This window comes from Saccopteryx bilineata, chromosome 2 (assembly GCF_036850765.1).
Source record: "Saccopteryx bilineata isolate mSacBil1 chromosome 2, mSacBil1_pri_phased_curated, whole genome shotgun sequence".
Taxonomy (NCBI): domain Eukaryota; kingdom Metazoa; phylum Chordata; class Mammalia; order Chiroptera; family Emballonuridae; genus Saccopteryx; species Saccopteryx bilineata.
Window position 1 is genome coordinate 352,219,447 of NC_089491.1, and position 19,649 is coordinate 352,239,095.

General features: G+C 35.5%; 1 protein-coding gene across 6 annotated transcripts in view; it reads right to left on the minus strand.

Annotated features, from left to right (window-relative positions):
- Positions 1 to 19,649, minus strand: part of BCAS3 (BCAS3 microtubule associated cell migration factor) — a 633,266-nt gene that overhangs the window by 463,403 nt on the left and 150,214 nt on the right. For all 6 annotated transcript variants that reach the window (XM_066262741.1, XM_066262742.1, XM_066262738.1 and 3 more), the window contains exons 10-12: positions 18,416 to 18,492; positions 12,885 to 12,968; positions 4,252 to 4,422 (exon numbers count right to left, since the gene is read on the minus strand). In XM_066262741.1, coding sequence (XP_066118838.1) covers positions 4,252 to 4,422; positions 12,885 to 12,968; positions 18,416 to 18,492 — 332 coding nt within the window. The remainder of the gene's footprint in view (positions 1 to 4,251; positions 4,423 to 12,884; positions 12,969 to 18,415; positions 18,493 to 19,649) is intronic.

Here is a 19,649-nt window from a genome sequence, read left to right on the forward strand (position 1 = left end):
TAACATTAATGTATTGTTGTCAACATCCTGGTTTTGATATTGTACTACAGGTGGCAGAACATGAGTGAAGGGCATAAAGACATATGTGCAGCAATTATTTCAAAATTAAAATGTAAGCTGAAAGCTTTTGATTTTCTCTCACTCTGATAGGTGATAGATTGTATCTCATTGTAGTTTAACTTCTCTTCATATAACAAGTGAAGTCATTGGCATAGATTTTATACCATTTATATATAACTTTTCTGTGAAATGTTTATTTTCTGCATATTTTTCTATTCTAACTCAATCTCTTGTACAAGACTGCCTTTCCTTTTGCATATGTTATAACCTATGCCTCTCTTTCTAACACAATGAGTATTGAGTAACCCAGTTGATGGTACTAATACCGAAGCCATTCAGCAAACGGCACACTGTTCTTAGGACACAGTAAAATCTCATACCACTTCCTAGGCTTCTTTGAATCTTCTCTCTATGAGTTGCACAAATAAAATAACCAGATACTTCTGGAAGGATTCTCTCCACTGCATTAGCACCTTGCTTAATCATAAAACCAAACAGATCCCAATACAACTGTCCTAAGACATATAATATAAGGTCTACCAGAAAGTTCTGTCCGTTTCTATCACAACAAGTTTCGACACGTAAGCACATGTTTATTTGGCGCATGTGTGCCTCTCTATTTTTATCACTTAATGTATACATACTGACGTAGCAAATTAACTAAAACAAGTTTAGAAAAGAGGCCGGCGATGTTCAATAGGAAGAACATCATACTGCATCATGATAATGCCAGGCCACATGCTGCTTTGGGGACTCGTCAAAAATTGCAGAACTAGGCTGGGAAATTCTGTCACATCCACCATATTCCCCGGACTTAGCACCCTCCGACTATCACTTGTTTTTGTCCTTACAAAATTTTTTGAAGGGCAAAAAATTCAAAAATGAAGAAGATATCAAACAAGCACTGGCTCAATTTTTTGCATCAAAAGATAAAACATTTTTTGACTATAAAATGAAGCAGACCGGAGGCACTCTCACTCAGATCCTGCCATCAGCATAGCAGAGGAGAAGCCACTAAGATGATGGAGTGCTGAAGGAGAAGCCAGTTTGTGCAGACTTTGTGCAGAGAGAAGGAGATGGGGAACGGAGGTGAATAAGGCTGGTAAGGTAGAAACCTTTGATTCTAGGAAACTCGGATGAGTCAGTGGCTTTGGGAGCCCTGAATGGAAAGGGAAGTGTTTTCCCAGTGTGTGTATTTTCTCGCCTGCTGGGTGCAAACTACGATTAAAGCTAATGGCCCACCAAAAAAAAAAAAAAAAAAAGATAAAACATTTTTCAAAAATGGGATATACAAATTGCCCTCACGCTGGCAAGAAATCATTAATAATAATGGCAATTATATTATTTAATAAAGTTTATTGATGGCAAGAAAAATTTGTATTTTGTTTTATTCCAAAAACAGAGAGAACTTTCCGGTAGATCTTTTATTTACTTACTACTTAACAAAGCAGGCTGAACCTCTTAATATATGTAGTAAAAATCTGACTATATTATAACAAAGCAAAGCACTTTAATTAATACAAGATGAACAGGCCTTTATCATATGTACAAAAAGACAGACAAAACACCTAAGAAAATTTTAAATTATCATAAATAACACATGTGCTCAAGACAAGGTGGCTCAAGTTTATGTCACCATTCTGGAGCATTTTTCTTTGATTAGCAGCTTTGCCATATTGTTAACTTCAATTATATAAATGTGTAAAGGCAAATTATACCACTTAACTTCTCATAGCCATGAAATGCTTTTAAATCAAACATGAAAGTAACACATAAAAATGTACGTGAAGTCAATCAAATCCCTCCTTTCTTAATGTAGTTATCACACAATGACACCGTCACCATAAAATCAAACTAATAATTTAATATTAGAAAGATGGTCAGTAAAATTTTATACACTACCACTATAACCATAAAAATATCTTTATTAAAGGCTCAATGGATTTAAATAGCAAAAGCGAACCTAAAGTCAGTTTGAGCTCCTGGGATGTATATGGAAAAGGAAAAACACTACAGTTAAGGTCAAACATCAGTGGGAAAAGGACTAAAAGTGATAAATCTATGACATTAACCACTGCAGTTTTTTTTTTAATACAATCCAGCATAACCTAAAAACAACCCTGTACTCCAATTGAACCATTTATCAGAGACGAAAATGTCTTCTTGACAAAAAACAGATTCACATTAATAAAAGAAAGGAGGACAGTATTACACAGAGGAAATCTTGTTGCTTTAAAAAATATCTGTAATTATTTCAAAATGCACATAGCAACTTACCATTTACTTAACAGAAACTTATTTACTGTCTTATGATAGAATTTTTAAATCAAGTTAAAATTTTAGACTGTTATAAACAGGAATGAAAAGATTGTGCTCCCAACAGATAATAGAAAATATAAAATTTCAGGTTCAATAACACTATTTAAAAGCTAACATTTCTATGATTCTTACTTCCTAATAAACAACTTTACTTGTTTCAAGTATCACAGAAACATTAACTTTTGGAACTCCACAATCTACAGTCCCTTTCCATATTTCAACCTTGATAATTCCATTTTAAAATTATAAAAAGTTACTGAATTACTGGGGGGTAGGAGGAGGCACACATTTGAAACAAACATAAGGCCTGCTGCTATGCTTTTTATTAAATTACTTTAATTTTTTTCTCTTTACAGGTTCCTATACTTAAAATAAAATCAAGCAATGAATTACATCTCTACGTCATCAAAATTATTAAGAGATACCATTTCTGACATTTAAATGACCACAAATCTGTCTGTCAACAAAGGCTAGATGTTGAACAGACGTGTTTATACTCACAAAACTAGACAGTGCTCACAAGGACTGTTACTACTCTCAGTAAATGTGGGTGGCCTGAAGGTGAATTAAGAATCAAAGGACAAGAGAATATAATTTTCACTTTAACACTCATAAAACACTAAAGGGTTTATATATTTAATTCCAATTAAAAAAGGAGAACATCTGTATGTGTCCATCAATATGAGCTAATTAACACAACTTTAAAAAAATTATTACAGTGAACTGAAAAGCTTGCTAGCATTTCATTAAAAAGATTTTTAAATAAGAATACAAGTCTATAATATATATGGTTAACCACAATACTAATACGGGTAAGGTAGAGAACTATTATTATTCAGATTCCAAATAAAATACAATATCTAAATAATAGTAACCAAAAATTCCAAAGATATTTTTTTCTTGGTCTTTCATTACAGTAGACTCCCCTTTTTGAAATGCCACTGGAATTCACTATAGGAATTAATATATGAGTAGTTAACAAATGCAATCTTTCAATAAGATATAAAAACATATTTACTGGAAACATTTTTCTCAAAAACACACACACAAAAAAAAGCACCAATATTTACAGTTACTGTTTTTAAAACTCACATAGTTTCTAAACATTATATCCAGAAAGTAAAATTAAGTTTATATTCTGTGTAAAATTAAAATATTTGACATTTAAAACTATGATACAAAAGAAAAGTTATGGGTACATAAGGAAATAAAACTAAACCCAATTGGTTTCTTATCAACAAGATTTAAATGCCACATAATGTATTTTTTCATGTTTGTAAATGTTTCTGAACCTAGGTTTTAAGACCTATTTTATCTGAAGACATAGGATTTTACAATTAGCTATTACCATGTATATATTCTAACATATATTTTAAGATTCCATGTATTTTTTCATATTTATAAAAAAGTATTGTAATAAAATTTTTTATTTTTCACACTATTGTCACTGGTAACCATCACTGTCAATTTTTTTTAAATTCCCCGCAATATGTAAGTTCCTGTTGATTAAATCTTCAGATTTAGGTTCTAACACATACCATTTAAAAAAGATGGTTATGAACAGAACAATTTAAAGAGATACATAATTATTTATTTGTGAAACAAATGTCCTGAGAAAGAGATAATAAGAGAATCCCTTAAGAACTTCAGTTTTACCTTCAGGTTTAATATATTAATTCAATTTGAAATAACAGGTTTAAACATATTACTCATTTGGAGGAGGGGGGTCTAACCTGAAATAACTTCAATTTCTATAAATCCAAATTAACAACCAAGGCCAAGTACACTTTGGCTAATCTTGACTCCAGATGACATTCTCCGTCAGCCAATCCTCTGTAGAAAATGGATATTCCATGCACCGCAAGTTCTTACCTGGCCCTCTCCAACTGTTTCAGTGTCTATTACTGTGATGATGCCTGGGACCACAGGACTCCGCCTCGAATTACTATGGGTGGCAACATCATCTTCTGTCACACCTGAAGGCAGCGTGCCTGTCAGCTGAGTCACCACTTTCCCAACCATTGTCAGGCCAGTTTTCAAAGTCTATACAACGAAAGAGAGAATATAAATAACTGCTTATCAGTATTTGGATTTGTTTCGCAATTAGAATATGCATTTTGTTAATTTTCATACCCATTAAATTCTTTATTCTCTTATGAACTCAAATGAACTGTCACAGAAATTCAGTCTGCCTTTTCATATGATTTTAAATTCAGTATCAGCTTAACTGAATGGTATCAGTAGAGTCCCCAAAGTCAGCAGGGTGAGAATAAAACCATAGGGAAATAATTAAAAAGCTTTGTTTCACATGAGGATATATTTATAATTTTATAAAAATTCTTTCCCTCTTCTTAATATATATAACTTAGAATATGTGACATAATAAGTAGAAATTATATAATATTCTAGTTTTTGAAATATTCTAAATCTAATTTGAAACCTATTTTTTAGCATGAAAAAGACTAGGATGCTTATAGTTCCTATGTGAAAAACACCATGATTACAAAGATAATCTATAATATACTGTTATATACTATTATATATCAAGATATAGCATGCAAAAAAATACAGTCTTCATCCAACATACAAATTATTAGATGAATAAAATATTATATAAAGTTAGGAGGAAAAGGTTCTTTTGCCTCTGATAATAGAAAACAATTCAATATAATGCTTTGAACATATAATTACAACTAAGAATAACTTAAGAGACTTTATAATTATCTTATATTTCCACTTCAAAGCAAATAGGTAACAGTAAGTATGAATGCTTTTTATTTTGGGGGAACCTCATTTGATTAGTCTCATACAGACTGACAAACAACAGCATCAAGGTAATATGGAGGGGGGGTTGTCTGAATGGAAAAAAACTAAAGCAAAAAAAAAATTATGTCATTCACAAACACTGCAAAAAGATCTAGTCATTAGAGCCAAAAGAAGTAGTCTAGATTACGTGGCTATATTAAAAATTATGTATAACATGACACATTTAGAATTAATTTTTCCAATTCTCATATTGGAAGAAAATGTTTTTATTGAAATACTTCAAATTAATCTTTAGTAGGAAGACTCTCTCTTAAAAATAATTATGGGAAAATAAATGTAACGTAAACAACAATTAGATGAGAATTTTATAAAGGAAATGTATTCTCCAAAGAAATTTTTCATTAAAACACCATATAACAAACACCAGTAATGTATGCATTATTTTACTATGGCTATGTTCAATGGAAAATTTACTATGATTTTGGGATTGGTTAAGGCTCTAAATATAAATAATGTCTATAGATTTCCTCAAACACCTCAGTTTAAGAGAATCTACAGTTTAAGACAGGCTACAGAAGATAAGTAAAACAGCAGCTCAAACAGCTGGCCAATGACAAAGCCAGAATTTAAAACCAGGACTATTATCAACAAAAGTTGATTTCAACCACTCTCCAGTATTTCCTTGTATCTAATTCCTGTTACTACTTGTGATCTCACACTTCATGAATTCAGAACACACACATATACAAGAAGGGGTGGGGGGATGAAGACCACAATAGTGTATCTTAATAAATACTTAAATAAATGACCAGCAAAGCCATTTGCTAAATTCAAGCAAAAAGATATAATTTACAGCTGACTGAAACCAGAAAAAAGCCACAAATCAATTGTAACTGTTTTGTTTAGTGCTAAAAACTCAAACTGCAGTGATTATAAAACACAGCAGCGTTCCTCAATTAACAGCCAAACATTTGTTTCAATAATTCACAAGAAATGACTTACACAGAGTCTGTTAGATTGTTGTCAAGAAAGCCTCTGAAGGACCAACAAAATCAGGCGCCACTATGTATTGATGTCAGAAGCTGGACAGGAAGCCTTATTAACCTCTGAGATGCTTCGGCTGATGTACTTATTCCATTAATGCTAATGGAGATGCTTCCACTTAAATAGAGCTACCCCTTTATCAAAGAAATGCCTTTCAGGTTTAAAGTCTTAGTTGTATATCCTCCCCATTTGCCCTCGAGTCTATTATTTCATGCTCTTATACCAATGAATAGAAATAAACTAAAATAACTGGAGCACACAGAAAATGGGAAATAATATATAAAAGCAGGCCACAAATAAAGGGACAAGTTAATATAAAAACTAGGAAAAAACTTGGAGGGGGGGACAGGGTACTAAATTTCATAGACAAAGGATCAAATTACATGGACAGTTATAGATATTTCTCATTAAAAAAATAATGACTACCAGAGGGATCATCTTATTAAAATTTAACAGTCATTAAATCTGCACTTTGTATCAAAGTGACAAGATAGTACTATCTATCACAGCTTACTAACTTCCAGCATCTAATGTAGGAGGTGAGAGGAGGGTGCTAGACATTTCTACATTAGTAAAGACCTTTGCTTCTAAAATAAATTTGTTTCCATGTCACATTGATGAACACTAGTGTTCAGAAGAAATATATAATGTTATTTAATAATCTCCACATATCATGGTTAGATACCTAAATCACAGCACTGTGTAATTAGCCTTTTCACCACACTTGAGTAGAAAAGGTATGGCATACTTTGATGATTTCCTCAACTACATACAAAAATTGGTGAAGGCTAAGAAAAAATTAGGAATAAAAAAAATCCACTTAGGCCAAATGGAGATGTTAATTTAGATGGAGAGACTTCACAAAATGAGGTCTCTAAATTAAAAAGGTCACGATAGTCCTGAAGGGGTGGCTCAGTGGACAGTGCATCCTACCAATACACAGAGGTCCTGGGCTCCACCCCTGGTCAGGGCACACACGAGAAGCAACCAATGACTGCACAACTAAATGGAACAACAAAGTGGAACGAGTTGATGCTTCTCTCTCTCTCTTTCTCTTTCTCATCAATGGTGAAAATTTTTTTTTAAGTTCACTATGTACATGAATAATCTTAAGCATAGCCACAGAACTATCTGGAAAAAAACTGAACATAAGTTTTTAACAAATGTGAGATGACCCACTATGACAAAAAATTCAATTCAGTATGGTCCTTATTCTGTTCTATCACAGACAGATTTGTCAAAGGGTCACACTAGTCATCTTTAACCTTTCTCATGCCATATCAGTTGTCATCCCTATCCATTAGTGCTAATGGTGCTGCTCTCACAAAACCTGTTGGTTGTCATTAAGAAGTTATCAGATAACAAGAGAAAATAGAGGCATTTTTATTAAATCAATTTACCACACTGGGGTTAAAACACATTTAAAGAAAAACGCAAATACGACAGTTATAGGGTAACTAGAAAATATGGAACAAGGTTTTTTAAATGTACCAATATAATTCAATTTAGTGATTTCAATATCAATTTTTTTCCTTTATCACCACCACATAGAACTCATCACTATTACATTCTTAAGAAAAGACAAATAAGTTATTTTGAAATTAAAAGGAAAAAAATCTAAAAGTATAAGTATTAATTTTAAGTGCTACTTGAAAACCCAGAAACTGTAAAAATGAGTGTTGCTGTGGAGGTCCAGGTACATGGACAATTAATATATTTTTACTTACAAGTGTATAGTGAAACAAAAAGATAAAATCTTTAAAATTAATTCTGCTATATAACAAAGTGGTTAAGTACCCTCTAGAAGCCAAAAAAGAAGCTGTCATTAGACAAGAGAAAAATTAAATTACTTTTTCTGAGAGAGTGATCTAACAATAAAATGAGTGTGCATTTACTCTAAGATGAGCATCTTCTTACAAAACACAGACCACGTGGCTTTATAAATGATTTCTATGTTATATCTCAAAAAATATTATTACCTAGAAATGATACAAATGGTAAGAAATAACCAATTTTATTTTCTATTTTCAATGATAGTCTAGGTAAATGAAATTAATTTTCCCAGTGAAAAAAAGTAGGAAAATGGAAGAGAAATTTTTAACAAAACAGTGAAGAGTTATTAGGTTCATATCTAAGAGAATAAGGAAATCTACTCATGTGAGCAGGATGTTTAAGACCTAGATGATTCCAGGTAGTGTTACTAAGAGACTAAGTGGGGCTTTTTTTTTTCCGATAGACTTGTGGAACCACGTGGTCATGTCCAACGGGGTCAACCTAGTGACCTGCCGTCCATGCTTTGGGCTGGAACTAAAGGGATATACAACAAACATAAGAGTGAACCTGTACTAATCAGGCTCTCACAGCTATTGCAAGTGAGCGTTTTTAAAATAATTTTAAGTAATCTGGATCACTAAAACTGGGTTAAGGTGACCCAAGATTGAGAGTGCTGCAGGACTCTGGTATCATCTCAAACTCAAAATTGTTGCGAAAGATTTCTGAAATCCAGTCTGGCAAACAACGAGTCAAGGCATCTAAATGAGGAACAGCCTCAACAAACAACAAAAACACACCAAAACAAAACCAAATACTGTAGTTATCATACACGTACTTAAAAATAACCGTGTTTAACATATTTAAACAATTTGGTAATTGGAGAAAAAGTGAAATCTAAAGAATAGGAAATTAAAACTATTTACTAAAATATTTCATCAATGTATATATGTTTGATTTTATCAAACTAGTTTTGTGCAATATTGAGATAATCATATCCTTTTTTCCTTTTAATCTGTTAATATGGCAGATTACACTCAGTGATTTTTGAGTAATAAACTACTAATAGTGTGGAATTTTCCCAAATGGATTATGCCACATTATTGTTACCATATATTGTTACCTTTTTGTTTAGGATTTTTCCTATCTATTTTTATGTTCATGAGCAAACTATAGCTTTCTTTTTTCATAATGCTCTTGTTAATTTTTTTTTTTTTTTTTTACAGAGGCAGAGATAGACAGGGACAGACAGACAGGAACGGAGAGAGATGAGAAGCATCAATCATCAGTTTCTCGTTCCGCGTTGCAACTTCTTAGTTGTTCATTGATTGCTTTCTCACATGTGCCTTGACCGCGGGCCTTCAGCAGACCGAGTAACCCCCTGCTGGAGCCAGCGACCTTGGGTCCAAGCTGGTGAGCTCTTTGCTCAAGCCAGATGAGCCTGCACTCAAGCTGGCGACCTCGGGGTCTCGAACCTGGGTCCTTCCGCATCCCAGTCCGACGCTCTATCCACTGCGCCACCACCTGGTCAGGCGCTCTTGTTAAGTTTTAGCAACATGATCTTACGTCATAAAACAAGGTTAAGCATAATCCAATTCTTTTTTATTCTAATGAAGAATATTTGTGATAATGTCATCATTATGAATAATGTTTATTCTTAAATATCAGGATGCTCTGGAGGTTTCTGGGTCTGAAGATAACTTCAGCAGATTTTTCTCTTTTTGGTAAACTTTAACACTGCCTTTTACAGCAAAGTCTAAGAATTTTCAAAAGAGACCATACTAATATATGAATATAATCCATAATATAATAGTTACAAAAACTATATATTTATAATTATATTACTTAGGGAATAATTTTGATGTACTCAGCCTAATACCTCAGAAAGCTAATGTACACACAAATTTTCTAATATGCAGTAACTTACTAGGAGAAATTACCATCCGGGAATGGGGGGAGGGAGGGATCATCCCAACCTTCCAATCTTTCCCGCATAAAATACTCAAGTGAAATGAAGAACCATTCTATTTCTGACAGAATTCTAGGAAAAATAATTCAACAATATTTTTTTTAAATCTCAAAACATTCATGGTCTCTAATACAGAAGTCTTTAAGAACACAGATAAACATGTAAATATAAGAAAAAGTTTTCAAGGCCCTGGCCGGTTGGCTCAGCGCTACAGCGTCGGTCTGGCGTGCCGGGGACCCGGGTTTGATTCCCAACCAGGGCACATAGGAGAAGCGCCTGTTTGCTTCTCCACCCCCCACTCCTTCCTCTCTGTCTCTCTCTTCCCCTCCCGTAGCCAAGGCTCCATTGGAGCAAAGATGGCCCAGGCGCTGGGGATGGCTCCTTGGCCTCTGCCCCAGGCGCTAGAGTGGCTCTGGTCACAGCAGAGCGACGCCCCGGAGGGGCAGAGCATCGCCCCCTGGTGGGCAGAGCATTGCCCTTGGTGGGGAGAGCATGCCTCCTGATGGGCGTGCCGGGTGGATCCCGGTCGGGCGCCTGCGGGAGTCTGTCTGACTGTCTCTCCCCGTTTCCAGCTTCAGAAGAAGAAGAAAAAAAAAATGACTTAAAAAAAAAAAGAAAAAGTTTTCAAAAATATTTCATGACATTTAAGTTAAGAATAAGTTAAATGAGCAGGGTACAATACATAATTGGATTGGATGTGTTAAGTTTCTCAAGAAATTGGTGCCTTAATAATACTGTAATAGCTGTGTATGGTGCCAGTTGGGTGTTGAATATATTAGTGGGAACAATTTACAAAGTATCAGATTGTCTAACCACGGGTGCTGTATACCTGAAACTAATACAAAATCATATTAAATGTAAACTGTAATTGAAAAAAAAATATTTTAATAAAAATATATTTTTAAAAATGGGTGCCAGCCCTGGCCAGTTGGCTCAGTGGCAGAACATCAGCCTAGCACATGGAAGTTACGGGTTCAATTCCTGGTCAGGGCACACAGGAAAAGCAACCATCAGCTTCTTCACTCTTCCCCCTTCTCTCTCTCTTTCCCCACCTCCCACAGTGATGGCTCGATTGATTCGAGCAAGTTGACTCCAGGTACTGGGAATGGCTTTATGGCCTTGCCTCAGGCGCTAAAATAGCTCAGTTGTGGAGCAATAGAGCAGTGGCTCCAGATGAGCAGAGCATCACCTGGTAGGGGGTTTGCCAGGTGTATCCCTGTCGAGGCATATGTGGAAGCCTGTCTCTTTGCCTCCCCAACTCTCACTTAATAAAAAAATAAAATAAAATTTTTTTTAAAATAATAAAAAAAGGAATGGGTGCCAGGTCATAGTTATCTTTTTCTTTCATTTTATAAATTTACAAACAAAAACATAAATAAAAATTAAAATCGGCAAAAGCAATTAATAAAAATTAAATATCAACCACTTTATTCAAGTGCCAATGGAATAATTTTATACATTGCCAGAGTTAACAATAAATTTCAATTAACACTAATTTCATTGGTGACCAACAGTCCATTAGAAATTGGAGGGGGTTATCAATGTAACTTCTTACAGCTTAAATGTGGAGGACATGAGTATGTTCTTCACAGTTTGCAATATTGGAATATAAAAAGTAAGAGGTTCAGGCTTGTTCTTTTCAAAGCATATTTATTCTGGTCTCATTCCAGCATGCCCACTGTCAACTAACAGTTAAACAGCTTACAATTACTGAATGAAGCAGAGCACTTTCCTATTATGTAGGCACATTAAAACTCAATTATAGCAAAGAAGAACTGAAAAATTATCTTATATCACATAACTAAAAATTATTCAACATTTCAACATGATGATAAAAATGAGTAGTACTGAAGATGTAAGTGTATGACAGGTAAGTCTAAAAAGATTATAATATTTGAGAAATGTATCTTATAAACTAACTGAATAACACTGATACTTCCTAATTACTGTCTCAGATTTCTTTTCATTGAAATAACCATCATAGCCTTGGTATACACAATGGAGAGAAGTAAACAATTTTTATAAAGACTCTGAAATCTAAAATATATGGTGCTGTAGGCATAAAAACATTCAGTATTTACCTTTCTGAATGAAAAATACTTAACGCTTCTCTCATCAAACCAAGGAGTATGTTCTAAAGCATATCATGTAAGCATCTGTGATCAATCTTGAAGTATTTTTGTATTTGTTTTACATGAAAACAGTGTGACCTCTGATTCCCTCCCTGTGGTTTGCTTTAAACTATTGTTCTTTTCCGAATAGCTGTGCTTTTTATTACATGCTGTTATTTAGATTCACTATGTCATCCCTATTATTAGAATTGTTTTGTTGTATACTTCAGAATTCAAAAGGACAGTGATTATAAAAATACCTTATAATCAGCATAAAGTTTACGAGCCATCATCACAACCCTAGCACACATAAAAAAAGAACTCATGTGACAAACATGCAGGGGGGGAGCCCTGTGACATAAAAGAATCTTTGAATGTGCCAGGGATTTGACTCAAGTTTTCATAAGGAATAGTATTTCTTTTATGTCAAAAAGATTCATAATTGTTCAAAGACGCAAAGAGATGTCAGTATAGGTAGAATAATGCAAATCACAGAAGAATCCAGAAGACACTACTTAAGACATGAATAGCTTCTTTCAAAAGTGGCATATTTACATAACACGCTTTAATCTAGCTAACAGAAATACATATTTAAAACTGGATAACTATAAACCTTATAATCATTACAATAGAAAATAAAGTATTATTTATGAACCTTAAGAAATTAAACACCTAATCATTTAAAAGTCACCAATTCTTATGAGTGACAGAGTAAATCTAACTCATTTCTTAAATTTCTTACACTTATGGATGAAAAGGGAAGAGACACTCTCAATCCAATTCAGGAGAGAAACTTGATAATTATTCCACATAATCACAACTCCCAGAGACTACTGAATACTTACTTTAGCAGCACTAATGACTGTGGCAGTATACGACTGAATGTTGTCTCCACAGGCTCCACCACGGGACTGATGACATCGAATCAGCTGGAAAAAAGAGCGAAAAACCAGAAAGTCGTTTCTATTAAACTGTTTAACTATACAAGCTATTAGGATAGAGCTTATTTACCATGCGTAATGATGGTGGTGGGAGGGAATGTTTGCACAAGTATATTTCATACAAACAGACAAAAGCCCTGCTCAGACACTTTTAGCCCTTTTTTATAATCTCCTGGTGCCACTCAGGCCATTTCATGCTCAAATACGATTTTTAATTGCAAGGTGAATAGTCTTTTAAGAATTCATAAACTCTGAAATGGTAGAATTTGGGCTCTGGCTGTCTTTCAACAAATAAAATTTAAGAATATAATCAAAAGACTTAGACATGACTTCCTAATATTAAACATTTAATGTGCTAGTAAATTAGAGGTTTTGTCCTCTTAATTCCTACATAAAGATTGTAAAAGGAAACTTTAAAAAATTGGGACAGCCTGACCAGGTGGTGGCGCAGTGGATGGAGCATCGAACTGGGATGCGGAAGGACCCAGGTTCGAGACCCCGAGGTCGCCGGCTTGAGCACGGGCTCATCTGGCTTGAGCAAAGAGCTCACCAGCTTGGACCCAAGGTCGCTGGCTCCAGCAGGGGGTCACTCGGTCTGCTGAAGGCCCACGGTCAAGGCACATGTGAGAAAGCAATCAATGAACAACTAAGAAGTCGCCATGCGCAACGAGAAACTGATGATTGATGCTTCTCATCTCTCTCCGTTCCTGTCTGTCTGTCCCTGTCTATCTCTGCCTCTGTAAAAAAAAAAAAAAAAATTGGGACAAAAGATTTTGCCATATTTTCATTGTCAACTGTGCCGGTGGAACAGTGGACAAATTACGGATAAATCAACTATGACACATGTAGTAACTATCCACTTTAGAGGGCTTACCGTTAGAATGAAAAAGGCATGCCCTTATTCGTGCCTGATGTAAATAAATTACCTGCCAATATTCAAGGTCAATCACTAGATTGACAAGCATGATTCTCAAGTGTTGAGCAATAAACCAGGATTAAATTCCCCCACTGTTCCTATATTTCCTAAATTTAGTAAAATAGATAAATATATACATCTATTTAGCCAAAGTTTTATATTTAAATTTTAATTAAAGAGCAATAGTAGAGTACGAGAACAGCTCCATGTTGTGATATGAATTATTACAAGCCTAGAGAATTCACAAAGAATCTACTCCTCCCAAAACATAAGAACAAAAAAACGCATTCCATAATCTAAAACCAAGTCATTTGATAAAGGTCAATATGCAAACCTTTTATTATTTTATTCTAGCATCAAAATTGTCCTCTTCACTGACAATGTATTAAGGAACCAGGAATATCATAAAGTGGCAGATTCCAAGGCTGAGACGGGGTAAGTACGAGGAACCAGGCCATATTCTTCATATTCTCAAAATAGCAAGTAAGAAAACATCTTTAAAAAATACTTAATGAAAGCATGTCACAATATCACAAGAACCATCTTAAAGGAGTTCTCACTGATAAACTCTGGGAGAATTTGATAAAACAGAAAAAAATTAAAAGCCACTGAAAAAAACGTGAATCCATGAGTTCACATCAAAAACATAGATGCAAAAAGATAGCAAAGAGGGAAATATATAACTTCAATATAATCAAGAGAAAACATCAAAAACCTCAAAACAAAAATCATTCTTTTATCAAAAAAAAAACAAAAACAGAATGGGATAGAAAAAGTAGGTTGTATTTTTTTTAATTTTCTGTGTTGTAAAAGACAAAGGAAGACTGTATACCGTATTTTTCATTCCATAAGACACACTTTTCCCCCCAAAAGTGGAGGGAGAAATGCTTGTGCAGTATTTTATTAAATATTTTAACACACCATTTGGTTCAGAATTTTGTTTTTCTTATTTTCCTCCTTAAAACCCTAGGTATGTCTTATGGTCAGGTGCATCTTATGGAGAGAAAAATATGGTAATATTCTATACTAAGAGAGCCTAAAAGTACATGCCAACAGCATATCATACCTGACCCTAGACTGGATTTTGCACTATAGAGAAAAAGATCTATAAATCACATTATACGCTTAACTGACAAATTGGAATATGGATGGGAAATTAGATAAAAGCATTTTATCAATATTAAATTGGCCGATACCTTAGTATTCAATGATAATATGATACACTTAACTTGCTTTGTAAGGGTTCAGAGCTCAGTCTGAGTAAAGGGCACATGGGTGTGCTTTGTGCTATTTGTAGTCTAATTATTCTTATATTGATAAGTTTTCTGAGTTAAAAGTACAGTTAAAAAGAGGCATTGAAAAACGAACCCGTCCTGGCTAGTTGGTTCAGCAGCAGAGCATCGGCCCAAGGTGTGGATGTCCTGGGTTTGATTATAGGACAGGCCACACAAGAGAAGCGACCATCTGCTTCTCCACCCCTCCCCTTCTCACTTATCTATCTATCTATCTATCTATCTTTTCTCCTCCCCTCCTGCAGCCAGGGCTTGACTGGAGCGAGTTGGCCCCAGGCACTGAGGATGGCTCCATGGCCTCTGCCTCAAGCACTAAAAAAATGGCTCCAGTTGCAACAGAGCAAGGGCCCCAGATGGGCAGAGCATCACCCCCTAGTGGGCTTGCCAGGTGGATCCCGGTTGGGGCACATGCTAGAGTCTGTCTCTGCTTCCCTTCTACTCATTATAAATTAAAAAAAAATTTTTTTTTTTCAAGAAAAGAAGAACAAACCCAAACAAAATGCATGGGCTCTTGCCTAAAATTTCAGTCAAAGAATATTTTCACTGAAAAAGATTGCTATACTAAATATTAATTAAATTTTGGAATTCAACTCTCAGCCCTATCCCTAAAACAGTAAGAAACTATTAATAAATAATGCTCTTGCCTAATGAGTGGTGGCACAGTGAATAGAGCGGCAACCTGGGACACTAAAGTCCCATACTTGAAACCCCGAGATCGCTTGAGCGCAAGCTCACCAGCTTGAGCACAGAGTGGCTGGCTTGAACATGAGTTCATCAACATGATCCCATGGTCACTGGCTTGAAGCCCAAGATCGCTGGTTTGAGCCCAAGGTCACTAGCTTGAGCCCAAGGTCATTGGCATGAGCAAGGGGTCACTGGCTTGGCTGGAGCTCTCAGTCAAGGCACATATGAGAAAGCAATCAATGAACAACTAAAGTGCCACAACTGAGAGTTGAAGCATCTCATTTCTCTCCCATACTCTCTCTCAAAAAAAATAGAATAAATAAATAGTAGCGCTTATGTAAACACCGTGGAAAGACATTTATCTGGAAACATTTCTTCCAAAACGATGGAACAACCATCTGATTAGCAAACTCTTTGTGAATGCCACTATACTTTCTGGTTTCATTATATAACACTAGACATTATTGACACTCATCTCTACAAAGGAAAGACAACTGGCACACATCCAGCCTGCACATCTATAAAGAAAGTTGTTTCCACATAAAAAAAAAGTTACTATTTACATAACACCCACAATTCTAAGTGGGTAATCTTTTACATGTGAGAGCAAATCAATAAGAGCTGATGACAATTTATATGACTTCTTGGATGTCACCAATACCAAAGAAAACGTTATTACAGATATAAACATTAGAGGACTCCTTTGGTACCGCGCTGAACTGTACATTTCTTTTCTTGTTTGAAAAAGATAATTTGGCCCTGGCCGGTTGGCTTAGTGGTAGAGCGTCGGCCTGGCGTGCGGGGGACCCGGGTTCGATTCCCGGCCAGGGCACACAGGAGAAGCGCCCATTTGCTTCTCCACCCCCCCCTCCTTCCTCTCTGTCTCTCTCTTCCCCTCCCGCAGCCAAGGCTCCATTGGAGCAAAGATGGCCTGGGTGCTGGGGATGGCTCCTTGGCCTCTGCCCCAGGCGCTAGAGTGGCTCTGGTCGCGGCAGAGCGACCCCCCGGAGGGGCAGAGCATCACCTCCTGGTGGGCAGAGCATCGCCCCTGGTAGGTGTGCCGGGTGGATCCTGGTCGGGCGCATGCGGGAGTCTGTCTGACTGTCTCTCCCCGTTTCCAGCTTCAGAAAAATACAAAAAATACAAAAAAAAAAAAAAAAAGAAAAGAAAAAGATAATTTGAAAAGAGTTAATTATTATTATTTTTTTTTAGATATAATAGAAAATCATGAGAAAGAAAAAAGTGGGGAATTAAAATATGGCATTCTGGTTCTCAGTACTATGTAAAATATCCACCTGAAACAGACAGCATTTTGGAAAAAGTATCAAGGAATTCATCCAAAAAAGTAACTTTCTTCAGTAGAATCTTCATTTGGTAAATTCCAGAAGCCAGGGATTTACTTGTCCTGTGGATTCCCCAAATAATTACTGTAGTTATCATATCAAGACTTGTGTAAAAAAATTTCAGCAGGCCCTGGCCGGTTGGCTCGGTGGTACAGCGTCGGCCTGGCGTGCAGGAGTCCCAGGTTCGATTCCTGGCCGGGGCACACAGGAGAAGCACCCATCTGCTTCTCCACCCCTCCCCGTCTCCTTCCTCTCTGTCTCTTTTTTCCCCTCCCGCAGCCGAAGCTCCATTGGAGCAGGGATGGCCCGGGCGCTGAGGATGGCTCTGTGGCCTCTGCCTCAGGTGCTAGAATGGCTCTGGATGCAACAGAGCGACGCCCCAGAGGGGCAGAGCATCGCTCCCTGCTGGGCATGCCGGGTGGATCCCAGTCAGGCACATGGGGGAGTATGCCTCCCTGTTTCCAGCTTTGGAAAAATGAAAAAAAATAATAATAATAATAAAAATAAATAAATAAATAAAAATTTCAGCAAATGCTTTTAAAAACAAGTATATATTGACACGAGATGATTGTCTTCTTTGAAGTCTAATTTTTTTTAGATTTCATATGCACGGCACTAAACGGCATAAAAAGGATTTCACTTTTTCTTTCTGAAAATTGAAAATTGCCTTTTGTTTTGATTTGGACATAAACAAAACTTTCAATGTATAAATATAGTTTCTTTATTTGTTATGATGACCTTAATAGATAAATGAAATTGATAAATAACTGGAAAATTCAACAAAATGTGAGGATCTGTGATTTAATTAACACAAATAAAAGAACCTTTGTTTGGATTTAGTTGTAGATAAATAAAGTATATTAAATTATTCTATGCCTCAGGTTCCTAATCTGCCAATAAAGACAAAAGTCATTCCTACCTCCTGTTTTCTATGTAGCTCTACAGAAACTACTATCAATGCTGTGCTTTAAGATTTATGGAGCAAAGTTCTCTATATAAAACTAAGTGTAGAAAATTAAGGTTCAGTCCAAATAGTGATCTTAAGCAAGAGATAGGACAGTTATTGGGTGTCCAACCAAAACCCAAACCAAAGAAAACAAGCTAGTAAGTTAACTGTTCATTATTGCTTCGTAATCACTTCGGGAAAATTCTTGAAAACTTGATTCATTACCAATAACCCAAACATGGGCCATGCCTTACCTTGTTTTCTGCATAAGCAAGCCAGCGGCTCCCAAGAGCAATAGGATTCATGTTGGGCCCTGGACAAGGATAACAGCCTAAAAAATTTCAAATAGCAATATTGAGAATTTTATTAATAAATTTTTTGTTGATGAATCATATTTTGATGCTATTAAAACAGAATAAACGCTTTTAATTTTTTCAAGTTTTACATTAAATTCCCATAATTCTAGTTATTATTTTAATAGCTGAATGATATTCTTTATTTTCTCCTCTACAGTTTCCCTTTGGTTTTGACTTCATTATAAGAAACAAATCTGGGAAGAACTGGTAATCACTTTTTGCAAAAATTGGGCATTTTATACAGTTATTCATAGAACAAGAGAGAGAAGCTATGGAGATACATCTAAAATTCCTAAATCTACAACTTCTTAAGTTAGGCCAACAATGTTTGGAGAAGAAAGGGGAAGGATACAATTGGTTCAGGAATTTAAGGGCAAAAGATAAAGAGGGCGTACACCTAATAGGAAATGAAGATACTACAGTGGGGGATAAAGAGCATGTACTTAAGTATGGGGCCAAAGAGATGCAATCTACAAAGGAAGTCTCATAAGAATGATGCTGAGAGACCATTTACATAATCCTATATGTTTACATAAAACACTCTAATTCTTCTTGTCTTCAGCTCAAACAATAACAAAATAGTAGAAAGGATTATTTTGAGGTTCTCTCCTTTCAACAAGAATAAATCACATATTACTGATAGTGAACACCATCCATGCATGGAAACAACAATGCCACCATCTTTTTTTTTTTTTCCTTTTTTTTTTCTTTTCAGTCAGAGAGAGGGATAGACAGGGACAGACAGACAGGAACGGAGAGAGATGAGAAGCATCAATCATTAGTTTTTAGTTGTGAATGCCACCATCTTGAACTCTACTAACCAAGAAATAAAATTTAGTCAAGTCAGTGATGTCTTTTTTCCTAAAAGGCCATCATTTCCCCTCCTGGCTATGTCAGTAGAGTCTTTGGAGGGTATCACCCTCATATTTCAACTACATAAAATAATATTACACTGTCTCACAAAACTGTTTTGACATTTCTTTAAAAAAGTGTTTTCAATTATAATTTACATTCAATATAATTTTGTATTGGTTTCAGGTGTACAGCACAGTGGCTAGACAAGCACATGCTTTTACAAACTGTTCCCCCTGATATTTCCAGTACCCAGCTGGCACCATATATAGTTATTACA